At 44.5% G+C, this 19,524-nt stretch overlaps 1 protein-coding gene across 4 annotated transcripts in view; it reads right to left on the reverse strand.

Moving 5' to 3' along the window:
* Nucleotides 1-19,524, reverse strand: part of Pde11 (Phosphodiesterase 11) — a 404,428-nt gene that overhangs the window by 43,453 nt on the left and 341,451 nt on the right. For all 4 annotated transcript variants that reach the window (XM_077648783.1, XM_077648782.1, XM_077648785.1 and 1 more), the window contains exons 5-9: nucleotides 18,262-18,477; nucleotides 11,916-12,080; nucleotides 8,108-8,197; nucleotides 5,525-5,662; nucleotides 2,232-2,302 (exon numbers count right to left, since the gene is read on the reverse strand). In XM_077648783.1, coding sequence (XP_077504909.1) covers nucleotides 2,232-2,302; nucleotides 5,525-5,662; nucleotides 8,108-8,197; nucleotides 11,916-12,080; nucleotides 18,262-18,477 — 680 coding nt within the window. The remainder of the gene's footprint in view (nucleotides 1-2,231; nucleotides 2,303-5,524; nucleotides 5,663-8,107; nucleotides 8,198-11,915; nucleotides 12,081-18,261; nucleotides 18,478-19,524) is intronic.

A 19,524-nucleotide genomic window follows, 5' to 3' on the forward strand; every position in this document is an offset into this window, starting at 1 on the left:
AGGTGCACAAATATAGTCGAGTTCCCATGGTCTCCACTTGTAATCCTTGTAGTCTGTAGGTATGCATGAGTATAGTATATGATAAAAAAAAATTCTTCCCTCCATTTTTTTTTGTCTGTGCAGCTAGTTGACGGTTTTCCCTGTTGGTTTTGCACCATGCAAAGTTTTTCTGAAGCACTCACCTCTGATGGCATTCTCCTATCATTTGTTATGCTTTTCATTTGGTTTGCTGATTTTGTATTCAAATTAACAAAATAATTGCAGATATAAGTGTAAATGTTCTCTTTAGATTCATTTAAATCAAGTGCAAATTGCATGCTCAGCCAATCACTAAACAGCTAGTCAATAAATAACCTTTGCCGCTGCACACCTCTTGACAAAAATTACTGTCATATAAGTATATCTTATCACCACCAACCCAGAACACAATTTCTGGAGCACAGAATGTGCGCCACTTATATTCGTGGTAATACTTGGGTTGTAGCACATGACATAGGAGATATAAGTGAATTTTGTATAATTTCAAATAAACATTCAGTTTTACAATACAAGTAACGCACATCTTCAAATTTGCAATTGTCTACCTAGCTCCAGATTACAGCAGGCACTTCACTGCTTCTATACGCATTATGCAACTAATATGTTTTTCTTTGTGCATATACTGCATGGATGCACTTCCTTATGCTTAGCGCCAACCCCTCATCAGCTCTGACTGCGGGCCCCCTTAAGCTTAAACCTCATGTAAGTCAAGCAAATTTTTGACCCCCTTCAATTTCATATTATCAAGATTCAACTGTTCTAAAATAATTGAAAATATCTAAAATATAAGTACACATAATACAGATTATGTTTCGTGCTTGTTGCACTTAAGCTCCACCTGTTTTTTTTGTAGCAAAATAAAGTTTGCATTACAAATATATAACAGCTTGCACTACAAATGACAGTAATCACGATGAAATAGGTGATTCTTCTGCCACATGATGCTGCACCTTGCATTACTGTTTTGCTATAGAAAAAGCAACACTTGTTTTACAACTGTGGTCATGCTACATTTAGGGCAAATGCAGCAGTGCACAAATGTCATATCACAAATATGATACTGCAACAAAAACATGGAAATGGCTAGTTGTTATTCAAAAATGCCAAGAGGCATTATAATAACTTTCCTATTTCATAATGCTTTATTTAGTCTTTACACTCATGCACTTGGGTATAAAACCTAGTAATAATTAAGATCCCTCCAAGAATGAATGAGAAAGGCCTAGCAGTTCAAGCTATTGAATAATTCCAATGGAACTTGAGTAAGAAATGTTTTCAGTGCTCTGCATGTGCCACAAAAGAACAGAAATGGTCAAGCCCTGGAAACAAGCATAAGCATGACGCTCGCAGAACACAGTGATGCAGCAAAGTATTTGTGACAGATAAACAGCACATACAATGTGCTAATGACTAGTACAACTCTACACATGTTCCGGGGAGAAATTAAGTGCAGTGTTCACAATGCCATAAAGAAACTGAATGCACTTTATCTGCACGAGCAGTGCCCCACGGTGTCCACGTGTCCTCCTACAGCCTTGTTGCTGCATGTGAGTGACCTCCCTTGTCAGCTAGAATATCATGCTACAACGAAATTTAGGCAGGACAGATATTGAAACATGGCTATGCTATTTGAAGAAGCTTGCACTGTGCACATTATGGTGTTGGTGCACCACTGCAAAACCAAGCTCCTGAAAGCCAGGAGCAGCACTTGTTACCGATACATTATTTCCTATTCTATAGGAATGAGCCCATTTCCTTGATAAAAAGAACTACAAGTGCTAACACTCAATTCAATAACCTTAACTGCCGGTCTATTTTTGTTAATGGCCAGTGCTACAAGGTGTCTTTTTCATTTATTTGCCAGTAGTAACTGAGTACTATTGGCAACAAACGAAACCCAAACAAGACACCTGAAATGCAAAAAGAAAAATAAGATCTGCACTCTGAAGGTGCAGAGACCCGTCTTTGGAAGTGTTCATGGACACCCTGTATTTCCTTTCCAGAAGCTAATATATGTGTATATTCATGTGCACATTCAGTTGTCCTGTTTACATTTAATTTGATGCTGATGGCACACACATTCATTCATGCACATGTGATGTTTCCAAAACCAAGGTCGAGGAATTTTAGAAACAGTTGCAATGTGGCAGAAAGGTGGGAAATGTGCAATAAAACAAAATAAGCTACCTTACCTTGTACAGGTCGCCACATCCTCTCTGAGTGCATCCTTGGCCTCCAAGTCAAAGACCCGATGGAAAGCAGTCTGTAGTAAATATGAACACATTACCACCAAACATTAACAGCAGTAGCAGTTCAACACCACTCACTGAATGCCTTAACAGAGTTGTCACTAAACGCCACAGAGCCCTTCATTTCTGCTGAACTGAATTTAGGTCCTGATAAAAAGTAGCACCAGTTATTATAAAGCTAACAGTTATGGAAACTGAAGAATGCACAGAAAACTGTGGTGTTTTTATTTTATAGTAAAAACCATATGCCATCAAAACTGTTGATTGTACATCATTGTGAGGTGCAAGGAAAAATAATAATCGGAGGATGCTTAAGCTTCGCCTTTAAGAGTGGAACGCGACAGCATGTTGCAGCGCTGCCAGGGAGTCCACGGAACGCCATTGCCCGTTCGGCGCGACATCTTGCCCAAAAAACCGCTCTGCTACGTACAGTGGAATGGACACACGGAGTGGCAAACCATGTAGAAGCGCTGCCAGGCGCCTTGCCGAAACATGCGGGACTCAAGTTGCAGTCGTAGTTCGATGGCCCTTCGTTCTCGACAAACCCGATGCCACAAACGCCACCACAGCTTCCACACCGAACGAACAAGCAGCAAGCCGCAAGCTTCGTGGTGAATGCTCCTTGGCTGTGTGCTGCGTTGTTTTCCGCTCACCGCGTGATTCCTGCATCCCTGCACGGCCCCATTGCGTCCGAACGAGACGAGCGGGAGGCGCTGCCGTCGCGCACTATCTGTTGGCGCAGTGGGGCAGTGGCGTACATTGCGAGGAGGAGGAGGGAGTGGTTTTAGTGGACGCCGCCTGAAGGTGCTAGGTGCGCGCCAAGCGAAGAGGAAAAGTAGCGGTAACGTACTTTTCTACTCGCTTAACTGCGATTTCTGTAATTTCCATGCTCATAATTACTAATATACACCACAGTACATGTCTCTAAAGCACCCTTCAAGACAGCACCATATTCACTCGACGTGCCTTTGTTCATTCCAGACCATCGAGCTGGCGTGGCGGAGTGGTTAGCGTGCTCATCTCGCACTCCGGAGGCCCTGGTTCGATTCCCAAACACGACCAATTTCCTACTTGGTTACTGCTTCTGGGATTTTTCGCTCACAGCCAACGCCGCCGCCGCCGACACTGGATTTTCTGTGACACGGGGCCCTTAACGCTGTCACGTTAAAATTATGGATGGAACCTAGCCGCGGTGGCTCAGTGGTTATGTTACTCGGCTGCTGACCCAAAAGACGCGGGTTCGATCCCGGCCGTGGTGGTCGAATTTCGATGGAGGCGAAATTCTAGAGACTCGTGCACTGTGCGATGTGAGTGCACGTTAAAGAACCACAGGTGGTCTAAATTTCCGGAGTCCTTCACTAAGGCATCCCTCACAGCCTGAGTAGCTTTGGGACGTTAAACCTCATAAACCAACCAAGTCAGTTTCATTGGCACTGCCACCAATCCTTGAAAAATGAGCTTAGACCTAACCCTAGGCCACTACTTTCTCCAGGTTTCTTCACCAGATAAAACATCACTGCTTCCTTGGACTGTAGAGCTCTTTGTGAAACATGAAGATGTCAGTATGATGCACAGTGTACAAAGCACATAACCTGCCACCAAATGGCCTAGTTTGCAACTTTGTTAATGACTTTAATGGCAACCAAGCCCAACACATTTGCATGTCACATGTGACACCCAGCAGTTCAGCAATAGTGACGGCCCAACCTCTGCAGTACAATCCCTCATTGATATGTTTATTAAAAATGCTGGAATAATGCATCTAGAACCCTAAGGTTTTGCAAAATTGTGACAAGAATGATGTACAAAAGGTATTTATTGATGCTTTAATTTACTAAAAAGGCCAATCGGAGCTTGTTAGCACAAGGTCTGAACAGCCTTTCTAGTGGTTGTAGAGTTCTATCCACATCTGCACTGTCCTTCTAACTTTGCAACGTATCCAATCCGGTGACAAAAGAAGCGAAAGTACCCGGGACCTCTTCACTGTCACTGTCGTTGTTTTCGAATGCTCCAATACGTCACAGCTACACAAACGTGGCTCGAGCATGAGTTGCAGTAATAAAATATTTTTCTCTCTCCCCCCTTTTGCTTTTGCACACTGCTGAGAAGCCACTCTGGCAGCTGACTGCAGGCTGCTGCACTCTTGCTTGTATCGCGAGTCCCTAGGCTCGGCCCTACTTGGCAGCACATCATCATCGTTTTCAGATGAGAGCGCTTGACTGCTAGAGAGCATGGGTTCAATTTCAGCCGTGGCAGTCACATTTCAATGGAGGCAAAACACGAGGTGCCCACATTTACTGTGTGATGTCAGTGCACATTAAAAAATTCAGGTGGTCGAATTTCAGGGCCCTCCACTACAGTGCCTTTCTCTCTCCATTCTTTCACTTCCTCTTCCATCCCTTCTTTCATGGAGGGGTTGAGGTCTTCACCGAGAGCAGACAGTTACTGTACCTGCCCTTTCCTCAAAAACAATTTTTTTTCTTCTCATTTGCACTTATGTATACAGAAGCCCCTCAGGCAACTTACAGCTGCTGTGCTTTTGATCTTCGTGCTATGTGCCTACAATTTACAGCAGACCTACAATTTACAGCAGACAGTGCCCACTACAATAAAAAACACCACAACCCTCCTGTGTTTTTCTTTCCATGGTTTTCCTGACTGCCAGTGACTGATGAGCTCTCAACATTCTCCTATTCTTCTCCATACATTTCCCTAAAAACCAGGACTGCAATGTTTGGCATGGGTAACAATGGTATCAGCCACACCCGGCTGCTTGGTTTACTGTTTGCACTTCACAGACAGTATGCTGCTTCACAACTCGCTATCAGTGAAACGATGAGATCAAGTGCACAACTCTATCATAGAACAGAAATTAAGCAACAAAGTCAAGTGAATGGGAATTCATCTGTTGAAGACTCAGTAATAGATGGAACATTTCGCCCTTTGGGTAGGTTTCATTTTTAAGTGCATGCAACTGGCTGCTCTTTATCATGTGTAGATGTGTGGTCGCCTCTGACTGAAGCTGGGCCACTACTGAAACATATTGGCAATAATGTCCATCTACTTTACACGTGCATCTACTCTTCAGTTGAACCTATACACATATGTGCATACTTAAACACAGATGTGTGTGTGCATGAGAGAGAAGTGTTGAGAAATTTCCATGAGGGCAGGGCATATTGTGTTCACAAAGAGTATGTGTGCTACATGGGCTGAACAAGAACAGAGACACTCACCTTTGTTTCATGGTCGACAAGCAGCACTTGACAGCGCTCGCATTCAAGCAGCGACTGCATATGGGTCATGATTCGGTACACCACCAGCTCGATGGTGCTCTGCTCTTCGAACACCATGCGCGCCAGGTCCAGGAGAACCTGCAGTGAGTGGGGCAGCAAGGTCTCTGCAGCAAAAACTTTGACCAGAACATGAACTTAAGATCATAAGGCTTTGACAGACAGCAGCTGTAAGCTTGAGGAGACCTTGTGCAGAGGCTACATGGCACTACTGTGAGCTCAACCTAATTACTAGTCTATATTTTATAAGAGACAAGGCGAACTTTGCATCTTTTGTGCTGTGCGTAGCACATCCAGATGGAATGCCTAGCATTAAAGCATCGCCAGAAAAAGGTGCATTACACAGTGTTCTGACACCAAATCATAATGCCTCAATCACCATTGATAGTAACTAAAACAAGGGCCTTTTCAGTGGTTGCTTGAGCCATGAAGAGCACAAAGAAAGAGGACAGAAATGAACGAAGTCATGCCACACCAAAGACACCACATCAGGCACTCATCTTGTCAGAAACAATTTATCATCCTACCAGCTGCCAGGTGCAAACAGAATACAGGCTTGTGTCACTGTGAATGCATGCACAGTTAATGCCATGCTAGGAGTGCAACAGCATCGGCATACTAAAATGTTATGGAAGGTTGAATGCCAGAAGCACCTTCATGTGCTGGACAAGGTGCCCCAGAAAGTCAGCCAGCTCTCCGAGGGGGGTTTCCAGTTACCGCTACAGTATGTCATTGATGAAGTAGGCTATGACCAACACAATATAAAATGCGATAATGCAATTGGCATTCATGTGTCTACACTGCAAGTGGACCAAACTGCATGTCATTGAACAACACAACATGATAAGTGCAGGGGTTTTAATGGGCAACTGGGGGAAGCATTAATACCTGTCTCCTTCAGCAATGCAACATTTGGTATAAAATGTGGCAACTGTGCAGCACGGAAGCCACTTTCAAGTAGGTTAAACTTAGGGTTAAGGTGGAAAGTCGGGCGAGTTGAATTTGATTCATGCTGAAAGGAAGCGCGAAAAGAACAAGGACCAAATGAAGAGGCAAGATACAAGAAGTGGTTAAACTTACTTCAAAGAGGCTGCCCTGCACACTGTTAGCATAAATTTGTCTAGTAAAACTCCTGCACTGTTCATGTTGCATTACTCAATGGCATGCAGTTTGGTTCATCTTGCACTACAGCATTGTTCCCACCCAAATTTCATTCAAGAGGTGAAATTTTAGGCAGCCAGTTTTGTTTAATACTACTGTTTTACAAACAAAAATAAAGTTATACAGCATTGCCTGTGGCAATGCAAGATCAAAGAATTGTAACTTCTCAGCTAAAAGAAACGGGATATCGTTTGTTGCAAGAAACCCAAAACTTTCAGTAGGAAGACCCCTGCGGTTAACTTCCCCAGTGACAGCATATATATAGTCAACATCACTGCACCCATAGTGGAATTCAATTAATTAGTCGAATAACTTGATTAAAGGGACACTGAGAAAAGCTCCATGGACAACTCCATCCAATTTTTATTCCTCGAAAAATTTATTCTTAAGCTCTTTCATAGGTATGAAGATGTTTGCTCCACAGCAAAAGACATGTTAATTGCTGAGAAAATTGTATTTAAAAAATTTCTCTGCCCCTCAATTTGAACTAAAGATGCCTGCACTGAAAAAGACTTTATGATCACCATTTTGAAGTGAATGGCAGCATACCCTAGCCTCTATAGCTATAGAATGTGCGTCCCAAAACTGTGTCGACGCACCACAGTTTACTTGCAAAACTGGCCGGCGATGGTGACACCTGTATTTCATTTCCTGACCTAATCTAGCTTATAAAAGCTATGCTTTAAGCTAAAGTAATGTCCTTGTTGTTATAATACACTAATCTATTGATACAGACCCACTTCAATTTCCTTTGAGTGTCCCTTTACACATTTAAACCACTTGATACATGTGAATAATTTTAACTGAAAAGTTCTCTGTCAAAAACTCTAACCGACATAAATTCCTAAAAGACAGCTGTATTCTGTGCTTTTTTTCAACAATTTGAAACTTGATAAACACGTAGCAGCACAAGATTGTGGTTGCTTGTGCACACTGACGGCAACTACAGTTGCACCAGCTAGGGCATGCCAAGGCCACAAACTGTAAGAGAGCACTGTAAAGTATGGTGCATTTGAAACATGCAGTTCTGTAGCTGCCATTTTGGATTACACACTTTTCACAGAGACCACACAATTTCATAATAAAGCTGCCATTACAAAAATTTTGCCAGGGGAAAGTTTTTAGTGTTCTTCAGCTTTTCAGTGGAACTTTTCAAAGATTAACTGATAAACTGGGAAACTATGAAAGAAAAATTACCAATGCAGGTGGTATGCAACAGACAAGACCATCGCTTTATATCATTCCCGCAACATGCATCAACTTTTGGCTCACATTAAGTGGGACTCCTCATAACACGATACCATGCTTGAGAAGATATTTCCTAATCATGCTCTTTTTCAAAAATGTACAAGTACAGTTGCATACCTGATTTCGCTTGTTTTCAAGTTCAGACCTCTCATAGAGTTGTGCGTTTCGGAGGACAAGGCCGCAAAACTGCAAGTACTCCGAGAACACCTAGTGCCAAAGAAACCATAGTCAGCAACAGGACCACTCAAAAGAGCATGAAATTCAACAAAACTCCTTCACTGGTTTACACCTTCATCTCCTTCACAATGGCTGTAGCTGTTAGCTCCACCTATCAAGGATGACTGAGGCTCAAGGAACATTTTTTCTACTAAATTGATTTCTAGACATTGTTTTTACCATCAAATGTACAATACTGGCACAAATTCATACTGTACATCTTTTTCCATCACTACCTATTTTTGTAAGCACTCAAAAACGTTTTTTTTAATTGCACCAGAGAGTTATTTTACATCACAGAAGGTGGTCGTTCAAAATATGCTGCTCTATAATGGGTCACTGTGTCTGTGAGATAGATGTCAAAGACGTCTTATTACAGCGCATGAAATGCTTATTACGCCTACCGAGCAGCACTTGTTGCATGAGCATGCAGCTTGGTCATACCCACAACAAAACATTTTAAAACATGCCTTGCACATTTTTAAAACAGACCTGCAAACTATAGAAAGCAACAGTGCTCGCACAATATGTAAATTTTATAACTTGAAATGCAGACACCCTTCACAACAAATTGTAGGCAATGGTAGTTCCAATAAACCACTTGCAATAATTAAATGTTCAATTTGGACTACTTTTAAAAAGGGCCATGAATGTGCTCTGCAGCCCAGTGTGTGCGTTGTATTAATTGTACTGTCCTCCAACAAGCACACAGAGGATTATGCTTTGCTTCATGGTCAACATATCACATACATTCAGTAAAAAAATTCAGTGCTCATTCATTTCAGTTCAGTGAATGAATGAATGTAACTGACTGATAAATTTGTTAATCAGTCAGTGTATGGGGCACAGTATCAGTGCAACTTCTTGGAATTCTGTGCTTATTTGAAGATTGAAAAGTTTGAAAAGTTTGAAGTTTGAAAAGTATTTATTTGAAGTGTGTTTCATACACTTCAGGAAGGAGGCCAAAAGGCGTGGTGCCTGACGAGGGCCTTCCTCCCTGGGGGTTGGGAATTATTTTCAAAAATTTTCATTACATTGTGGTGTACAAGTTGCTCTAACTAACATGTACAGCATATATCAACAGCTTAGATAATACTATGGTTTTTATGGATAACAAACTTTCGTGTTTTTACCAGTTAGCAATTTGATGAACTTGGCTCATTTCAAAAAAAAAAAAAAACTTGATTAATCACCATTGCCAATACACTGGCTCAGACATATATATATAGCTATACTGTCACAACCAGAGTGGGAAACAAAAGTCAATAATGATGGCTGTCTTTCATATCCTTTTGTAATATTTTGGTAAATCATGCAATATATTTGCGATTCAACACTGGTAGTCTGCTGATCCAAATGTTTACAACAGTGCATGTGTTTCTAACTGTTAATTTAAGATCCTTTTCTTTGGTCAAAACACCAAACTTAAGGCCATAAATAAAGAAGAATCCAGAAATCAAGATGCGTCTCATTCAAAGCACTTTTTTAACAACATGTGGCCGTCACTTATAGGCATGGCTGTTCTCAGTGGTTGCTAAACAGGTGAAAAAACTACACTTTTGCTGCATGTTATTTTTTTTTTTGAATGACGCACACAAATATTATAGTAAGTATCAATCACCATGTGGAATTCACCTACACCCAGTAAATAATTTAAAATTGAATTTCTCCTCCCATGCAGTTTTGGTTTCGGTTTCAGTAGCCGAATGGCAGCTGTCAAAGATAGGCTTGACATCATGTGAGGCATGCAAAGTCTGTAATGTAATCACTGCTTTGCCATTTTAATTTATGACCTCTTACGCTATATCTTGTCCCAGGCACAACAACAGCAAGTGAAGAGACAACATAATATAATACAAGCTTAGTGTGCCTCACATGACCTTATCCCTACTTGCGACATCACAGCCACCATTTAACTGATGAAATCAAAACAAACAACATTCGATAAGATACTCGTTCTTAAATTATTTCCCAGTTGCAAGTGAATTCCAATTGTTAATCCCTGCTTACTAATATCATAAGCACCATTCTAAAGAGAAAGAAACCAATGCAATATTTGGTGCCTTGCAACTGCAAAACAGCATGAGAGCACTTGTGTAATGTCCCCCTGATATGCATCTTTTTGGTACTTCCACCATGAATTTACATTTTTGTAACAATGGTATAACTTTGGATCCTGGTCGTTTCTTGTTTCAGTAGTAAAGAGTAACAGCATACAGTGTTTCCAGACCCATATTACTTGACAGATGCCTGCATGCATGCATACATAGCTGAGACTGACTCATGTGTGCCTTCGCATCATGTATGCAGTTTTTGAACAAAAGGCATGCTCTCTGTTGGCACTTCAAACTTCTGTGCCTTTAACACTGCCCCCGAAGATTTCTACTGAAATATTAAAAGTTATACACTGTATGTCATGTAACTTGAACTAACATTGGTTTTTGGTATTTTAGGAAAGGAAATGGCGCAGTAATTGTCTCACATGTCTATCCGAACCCACACTGAAAGGGAAGGAAGGAAGGTCGGAGTGAAAGAAACAAGAGAGAAAAGGGTGCTGTGGTGGAGGGCTTGGAAAAAATTGCAACTACCTGGGGATATTTAACGCAGCACGGGTGCCTTTGTGTTTTGCAGCCCTTGAAATGTGGCCGCCGCAGCTGGGTTTGATCCCGGGAACTCCGGCTCAGTAGCCAAACACCCTAACCACTGCGCACCTCTGCGGGTTAACTTGAACTAAGGTGCATGATAGATGGCTGCAGCTGAAGACCACTCAACACAGTAACTAGGATTATTTTTCTTGCTCTGTCCAATTACGTATTTATTCAGGGGCAATTAACCATAATCTTGAGCATTAAATCTAGAACAGAGCTTCCAATTCAAAGACATGCAGCATCCTAGAAAACATCCCATTGAGCGATTTTTAAACAGCAATCGACAGCATGTTATACTTTCCAGAGTTTTAGACAAGGCCCAGAAAATTTTTTAAACACTTGCATGACTGCCCACCTGTTCACCATAACAGCAGACCTTTCACACTTGCAGCGCATGGACAAGTTGCACTCCTAGAATGGTCCACTGATGCTCAGAAAGTGACAGGGTGGAAATATAAGAACTTTGGGTCAAATTCCTGCCAGCAATCCATTCCACACCCATGAGTATCAAAAAGAAAAAAGAACACATTTCTTTTCTCTTGTTATCAGTATCAGTAACAGTTATCAGAATTGTGAACCTCCATACCTGCTGCTTTACACAGCATAGATAAAACCATTCTCTGGTGTGAATTTCACTGCAGGAACCAGCATCACAATTTGAATTCAGTGATTTTAAAAGTGATGCATTGGAGATTTTCTAGGGTGTCCTACAGCTTACTGACTAAAAATTTTCCTTAAATTTAAACTTCAGTACAGGTCATTAATGTGCCATCAGTTAATTATCTAAAATACAGGAACAATATTTTGACTTGCTCAATATGTTTGGCCAACAAGCACTTGGTTGCTTCCTCCTAGAGTGCACCAATGTATTTTTCAACTTTCATTCATGAAACAAAGGAACACCCCATATATATATCTATTCAGTGCACCATATAGTCCATGATGATGGTGTGGCACAATTTATTGCAGAGGCGTGGTCTACCTACGAGTGATGAGCCCTGCATAACTGTGCTGCTATTCTCGCAAGCCACATAGCAGAGAGGATTCACACTGAGGCTTGCCTTTTCGTCGTTGCTGTTGAAGACATCGTGCTCATTTTTGCCCTTTTTGTTGATGACCTGAGCGACTCCAATGACTTCGCCATCGCGGTCGAAGATGGGCATGCACAACATGCACCGTGTCCGGTAGCCAGTGCGAAGGTCGATGCTCTTGTTGAACCGGGCATCCTGCAAGCCACATCATATATGGCGCATAGCACACACAAAATGCAAAACACTACAGATCACACCACAGCTTGTGACTACTTATATTTTACTGAAATAGCACTTTCAGACAGAATGAGCATAGTGGAAGACTGAAATTATGATGGGGATTGGTTGAAAATAGAAAATCCATTCTACATATTTTTAATCCACTCAAGTAACAAGCCTGGGATACAAAACACAGAGTGGTGAGTGAGATAAAATGATTGATCAGGCACACTGGTTTAAAACTGATTACCTAAGTACATGTTGCCCAAAGATAATCAACATATTTCAGTGATGCTCTGCTGCACACTCCTTCTGCTACACCAGACAAAGTTGAAGACAAACTATATACTGCAGTCTACTCTGAAAGCAGGGTAGGTACAAAAATTATCTGATTTTTGTGAGACTCGGGAGACACAGCTTAACAGACAATGCTTGCTATATTGCCGCATATAGGCCGTTCCTTTTTTTTTTACAAAAAATGATCGTCGAAATAGGGAGGGTCGACCTACATGCAGGGCCGACCTAACTTGCGGGGGTCTAAGGTAGTATAGGCCGGCTCGCGGGTAGTACGCGCCGCATGCCGGTGCCCTTCTCTCCAGGATGCTCTATGTGTAAAAAAAAAATGGTTTGTATGCAAATCGGTTCCACTAGCGAAAATTTGAACTGCGCGCCATTTGCCCCACTCGCACGCGCTGGTGGTCATTCCCAGGACGAGCGGTAGGTAGCGCGAAATCAAACTTGCTGTTAGGGTGCCTCGATGCCCGCCGTGACCCATCGAGGCACCCTACTTGCGGTAACACCCGGAGCGTGCGCCGCGCCGGAATCAGAAACTATATTATAGGACCGCTCGCGGTTCAGTCTGCCGCTACCAGGCTAATCAGCTGAGCCACACGCGTCGGTGGAAAGCATAGCAGGTGCGCAGTTTCATCGCCTGTGATCTCCATTTGCCTCTGACTGCTGGCCCGGAGACTTCCTGTCACGCACGGAGCGATTTTTGCGCGCGAAAACGCTCCGCGTGTGCGCACGCGGCTGTGCCGCCGAACTTCCACTATCATGAGCGTTCATATCGTTCCCGCTCCTTGCGCCCTTTATGGTGCAAGCCAGGCGGCACGCAGCGCGCTTTCGCGTGCAAAAAACGCTCAATGCGGGCCAGGCTTAACGCGTGTGTCACTTTGAGCTCCACACGCACCGCGGTGCCATGACAGGGTTAGCAAAAATGCCAAGGCTCTAAAGAAAAAAAAAAAAAAGCCTGCGACTGTGCGGGAAGGCGATCACGGAGAGGTAACAAGAATGTAATTGCTAAGAACTACATGGCAAATGGCACCGTGTAAGTAAACATTTTTCTTACTATAGCTGTAAAGTCGTAGGGTGAAGGGCATCTTGGTGGGGGGCATGGACTTGAGTCAACATTTTTTAAGTGCCTAAAGATACATCGACGTACCCAACTCATTATCATAAAAGGTGTACGGCGGACGTCGCTTTAGGTGCATGGCTAAAGTCGCGTCCAGCGTACGCGCGTCATATGCTGCTTGATGCGCGCTCTTCCCTGAGAAGTGTATGAAAGTTTTAAACGCCATATTAGCGACTTTCGAGAAGCTACAAAGAGAAGCTCACCCATTCTTGCATCCCCGCTTGTTGCTCAATCGATCCGGTGACGACGCTGATCAAGATAAAGTTTCTTTTTCGGGTACGTCGGACGAATCTGATCGCTGTGTTTGCTGTCGCATACGTGGGGCAGATGCCCAACCAGTGTTTTTCAAGAGTCCAACGTATCTCACAAAATTCTCTCTTAGAGGTTTGGTATCACGGATACGACGCTGTGTTTGCGTGCACTACTGGCCGTAACAGGACGAATTGAAGTTCACACGATTGCATAAGTGTGGTGGCATAGCTATTCCCTTCACTCACTGCCCGAAACGGGTCAAGTGTCTGGTGCGTGTACTTCGAGTACGCCAGCTATGAACTGTCTGCGCTGCAGCGCATATGACAGCCACCATGCATGTCTTGGTTGTATACCATGGTTGTATACCAGTTGGCACACGTCGTTGGATTGCAGCGTGCGCATTGTAAAATTACAACTGGCTATTTCCTGCAAATACAAGACATGATTTTCTGCCGTGTACCGATGTCGTGTTCAAGCCGTGTTCACCAGCCTAAATTGTACACGCACGCGGCACATCTACTCGCGTGGGGCAACATCTGACCGGGCGCCGTTCGGCTCGCGCAAGCGTCGAACCCGCTGGTATGTACGCGAACTTTCGCGAGTATACAAAGCTGTGGGCTGGGCGCTGGCCTAGTCTTCTCCAAACAACATCGCTGCTTACCCGGAAGTGGATCGTTCAAGCTTCCGGCTTTCCCAATGCATTGCGGTGGAGCACGTCTTCACCTCGGCAGGCTCGCCAGCCTGGTCATCGCCGCTGTACCCAACGCAGGACTAGCAGAACTACCGTACCAGCGTAGCTAGCGTAGGCCTCAAATACAGTGTTGTGCGTTTTTATCGTGAACACTTTAAAAAATTTCCCCGCCTGAACCGCTGGCTCATTTGCCGTGAAACTGCACACAGAGCATGCGTATTATGGTAACTTTTGTATCGTAGCAAGTTTCACAACGGTGCTTACTTAGTTGAGCCGTGCATGATGCGAAAACGTAATCGTCTACGTAGAGATCGGCAACCAAAACCCGCAGACGACGCTTTTTCGCTGAAGGGCGGCAGTGGCGCCATCTGTTTTGGGCAGTGGAAACCGTCCCGACAAGGCCGCCGAGGCGAGCATTGCAAACAATATTCTTTAAAAGGTAAAGCCTCGTTAAATCATTTGTTCTGATATTTTTCCGCTTAATTAGTCGAAAATGTAAGCGCTTCAGTAGAAGCAGACGAAACAGGAACGGCATATTCAAACGGCCCGCGCTCCTTGCAACGCTCTCCTCGAAGGCCTTGTGACGCTTTGCGCTACCGCAAACAGATGGCGCCACTTCCGCCCTTCAGCGAAAAAGCGTCGTCTGCGGGTTTTGGTTGCCGATCTCTACGTAGACGATTATGTTTTCGCATCATGCACGGCTCAACTAAGTAAGTACCGTTGTCAAACTTCCTACGATACAAAAGTTACCATAATACGCAAGCTCTGTGTGCAGTTTCATCGCAAATGAGCCAGCGGTTGAGGCGGGGAAACTTTTGAAAGTCTTCACGATAAAAACGCACAATACTATATTCGACATGCCTTTTGCAAAGGCTGTAAGGCAGAATCTAAAAATGTTGATAATAAATATGATACCTCCTCCATTTGTGTTAAAGCACAGCTAGCATAAAATTTCTCACAGACTACTATGGGTGTTTTGCAGGGTGTGACGCGTGTTGTGTCGAGCACAACACGCGTCACGACAGACTGTCTCATGACGTTGCGGATACTGTCACAAAACCTATCTTGTGCACATTGATTGGCCAAACTGGCGACTGTAAGTGAGAGCTTTTGTCATGATTTGTCTGAAGTAACCACAAAAAAAAAGCTGGTAATATTCTCCTTCGGCAAACGCAGAGCGAATATCGACGTCCGTGCGTCTAGTGACGTCCCACACGCAAGGTTGCCCGTAGAAATCTCCCAGACTGAGGCCACGAAATGAAAAATTTTAAAATTCGCTTGCGCAGCAACAAAACACCGCCCCGCTGCAAAATTTGGCACAAAGGACCAGAAAACTGCGAAGAGCGTACTGTGCAGTTTCACTAAAATCAGAGGAGGCAGAGAAAATGCCGGAGTTGCCTTCTGATCGAGGTCACCGATTACGAGACTATTTACAAAGTGCGAAGCAAAGGTACCGAGCGAATGCGTATCTCTGCTGGCGTACGTCGCGTCGCCTGCCGCCGTCGCTTGCATGCAACCTGGTGCGAGTTACAGCGGTGTTTGCCACGCGCAACAGGGCGTGAATATTCCGATTTATGTCATTTGTGGGAGTCCGGTGATGTAAGAATGGGCGAACTTTTCTTTGCAGCTCCTCGAAAGTCGCGAATGTAGCGTGTAACTTACGCACGCTTTGCGGGGAAGACGCGTAGCAATAAGCATGCTGGGCATGGGCAGAAGCATGAGTTTAGCCGCGGACCCACAGCCATAGATCTTTGGACACTTCGTAAAAATAAAAAGTTATTCCGAATTGAAATCAAGTGAATGTTGTTAGGAGTTACGTAAAGTACCAGCCAGTGTTTTCTTCGTTCCACCTACTTCAATAATTCGTCCACATTAATTAATTACCTTTTTAAAAATATGGCTTTCAACGTTCAAGTGTGAATCTGAAAGCTGTCGAGCGCAATCCAGGTGCTTCCGATGAGGTAGCCTTAGCGTAGCCATTTTTCTTCGGCAGAAATGAAAACCCGTGAAGTTTAAAAAATACCACGTGACAGCGTGCTTCGTGCGCCCCAATGCACCGCGATTAGAGCGCTCTCATCCGCGGCTTGGTAGCCGTCAACAGCCGCTGGCGCTTATCCTGGAACCGACAGGGAGGCGAAGCTACAGTGAACCAGCGAAGCTCTGTCGTGGGCACAGCAGAAGGAGCGAAGTTGGCAGGTACGCAGAATACGCGATGATAAATGCACATGCTTATGTAGAGACGTAGTGGAACACCCCCACCAATAGAACAAGTCAGCGTCTTCACGCCTGATAGCGCGCTGCGAGCATGGCCGCGAGCACCGTCGCCACGTCGCATGCAAGATACGGCAGGCGACTCAAATAACGACTCAGAGATGTCAGTGCCATCGCACTCCAGGTTGTGTTGTTAATTGTCACCCAGATGTGCTCGTAATTTAAGCAAGCTAACACCACTTGTGCCGGCAGAAATTCAGCACCGCGCGTAACCGGCAGAGCACACATCTCAGCCAGCAGAGCACCCGTCCGTAATAGGTAAGAAATTATATTCTAGCTCTTCTTTATCGTCAAACAGGATGTTCATATTTCATTTTTTTAGATTCTCCCTCACAGCCATGGCAAAATGAATAGAATGTCCAACTTATTTCCGCCCTACAGTGGCACAGCGGCAATGACCACGTCCGCCTGCCGAGGCGAAGATGTGCACCACCACACATGGCAGGGGAACAGCAACCGGAAAGCCGGAAGCTTGGGCGGTCCACTTTCGGGCAAACAGCATCCAGCTCACAAATTGGTCTCTTGCGCGAAAATTCGCGTATATAAAGTTTAAACCACCGCGTGTTTCAGCTTAGAGCAAGCCAAAGGACCCCGTGCAGCCGTCGCCACGCGTCCCACATTCTACGTAGTGTACATATATACAGGACGTTTCACCTAAAACTGTCATGAGTTTCTCGAATTTCGAAAATGCCATATTCTCGTCCGCGCTGCAGCGCAAGAAATTTTAAGTCCGCGCACGGGCGAAATCGAAACCACGCGGCCAGAAAGAGCGCTAGCCACGCCTACGGGTGCGCGTCACACGCGGTGCGTGTGTCACATGCTCCTTCTGCAGAGTACCAGCCTGGGAGCGGCGAGCGGGCAGAGAGCAAGGCAGTTCGAAATGGGCGTCGTAGTTTCGGTTTCGCACAGTTTCGGTTTTAAAATGCGGAAAAGAGCACCGCATTTCCTTGCGAGGGCGAGGCAGGGCTTTAGAGAACGATTTTCTGCGTTTCAAAAACTAACATGGCATCGCCTTGCTTGTGGTTACGAACTCGCCATTGACACTAGCAATCAGACTTTGCTAATCATACCCTAATTCGTAAAACTTAATTAGCTAGCTACTTAGAACTGATGTCCGCCGCTGCTGACAGTTCGTGAAAACATCTTATTTTTATTTCGGCCGCACTATTTCCAGGAATTTTTGAAGGCATTTGCTGAAACATCTGGTATATGGCCTCTGTTTACGAAATTTTGCACGATTCATGCTCATGCCTTTTTTATGCATTTTTGATAACGATAGCTGCGTCTGACAGCTTATTAATATCTTCTTCTCTCTATTAGAAAGGGCACACGAAAATGTTAACAAAGATGAGAAAGAAGCAGACCGGACAAGGAACGCTTTGTCCCATCTGGTTCGTTTACACCTTTGTCCACGTTTTCTCGTGTGCTTCCCAAAATGCATTCTGTATTGAATTACTAACCAGGCCGCTTGTCAACGTTAACGTGTAGAGAGAGCCAATGGCGAAGAAAAGAGCTGGGAGCAGATGACGTACGTTGTAGCAGTCGGGTATGTTGACGGCCTCCTTGCTCTGGGCCACGTAGCCAACGATTCCCGAGCCCCAGGGCACGCGCACCTCCTCGTAGCCCACCTGGTCCAACGTCGAGCGGCAAGACACGTCGAACAGCTGGCTCACCAGGCAACGGCCCGCCGGTGAGTCCCGGTCGCCATGCACCAGGAACAGGGAGCACCGGTCTGCATCCGTGATCACCTGCAGTGTAAGGCCGGAAGAAGCACTTCTGAGCGTTACTAGAACACCTGGCCCCCTGCTCCAGCGAAAGAGCTCTCACAACAAGACAAGTGGCGCTGAAAACTTCTGCCCTGGAATGCGGCCTTGACGTCAGTGGCGGCCTGCTCAGCGGCTGCATTTTTATGGACGCGCAATGGCGAAACGCCATGAACTGGCGTGTCATTCGTGTTGATTGTAGGTTTTTTGTGCTGCAGAGTCAAGATTCTATGGCTGACCAGTCAACAAGTGAAAATGTACCATGTCCGACATGGTCAGTGTCCACGGATGAACCGAGGAACCTGTCTATGGCGTGAACAAACAAATAACTAAATTCGTGTGGTGCCAGTTCTATAACTACTATAGGTACTATAGAAGTACCTGCATGAGGTGGGCTTGCATCGCTTAATATAATTCTCCTTCATAGTGTATCATGTTACAACCTGTGCAAATTAGAACAGAACACAAACCATATGGCTTCGATTGTTTTATGGGGTTTAATGTCCCAAAGAGACTCAGGCTATGAGGAATGCCGTAGTGGAGGGCTCCGGATAATTTCGACCACCTGGGGTTCTTTCATGTGCACTGACATCGCACAGTACACGGGCCTCTAGCATGTGACAGCCGCGGCAGGGATCAAACCACGTCTTTCGAGTCAGCAGCAGAACATCATAACCACTGCGTCAGCGCGGCGGCCAAACCATGGTTTCGAGCATATGTACTCGTCATCTATGCTCTCTCTCTTCCTATTTCGCATATTTCTTTTATTCCCCCTATCACTCTGCTCTCTTTCTTTTATTTCCACTGCCTGACTTAAACGCGGTAGTTTCTTATTTCTTCAAATAAACCAGTACCACCACACTAGAGCCCAAACTGAAATCCCCAGCTAGACTGTTACGAATAGGTTGCACCGGTGCTTTTGAGCAGAAAACCTCTGAAATCATTTTGCTGTGATGAAAACTGCCGTGCCTTTCGACTAAATGGCCAGCATGGCAACCAATAACATCTAGCAGAAGCTTGGCTCACATCCCG

This window comes from Amblyomma americanum, chromosome 1 (assembly GCF_052857255.1).
Source record: "Amblyomma americanum isolate KBUSLIRL-KWMA chromosome 1, ASM5285725v1, whole genome shotgun sequence".
In the NCBI taxonomy this organism is placed as follows: domain Eukaryota; kingdom Metazoa; phylum Arthropoda; class Arachnida; order Ixodida; family Ixodidae; genus Amblyomma; species Amblyomma americanum.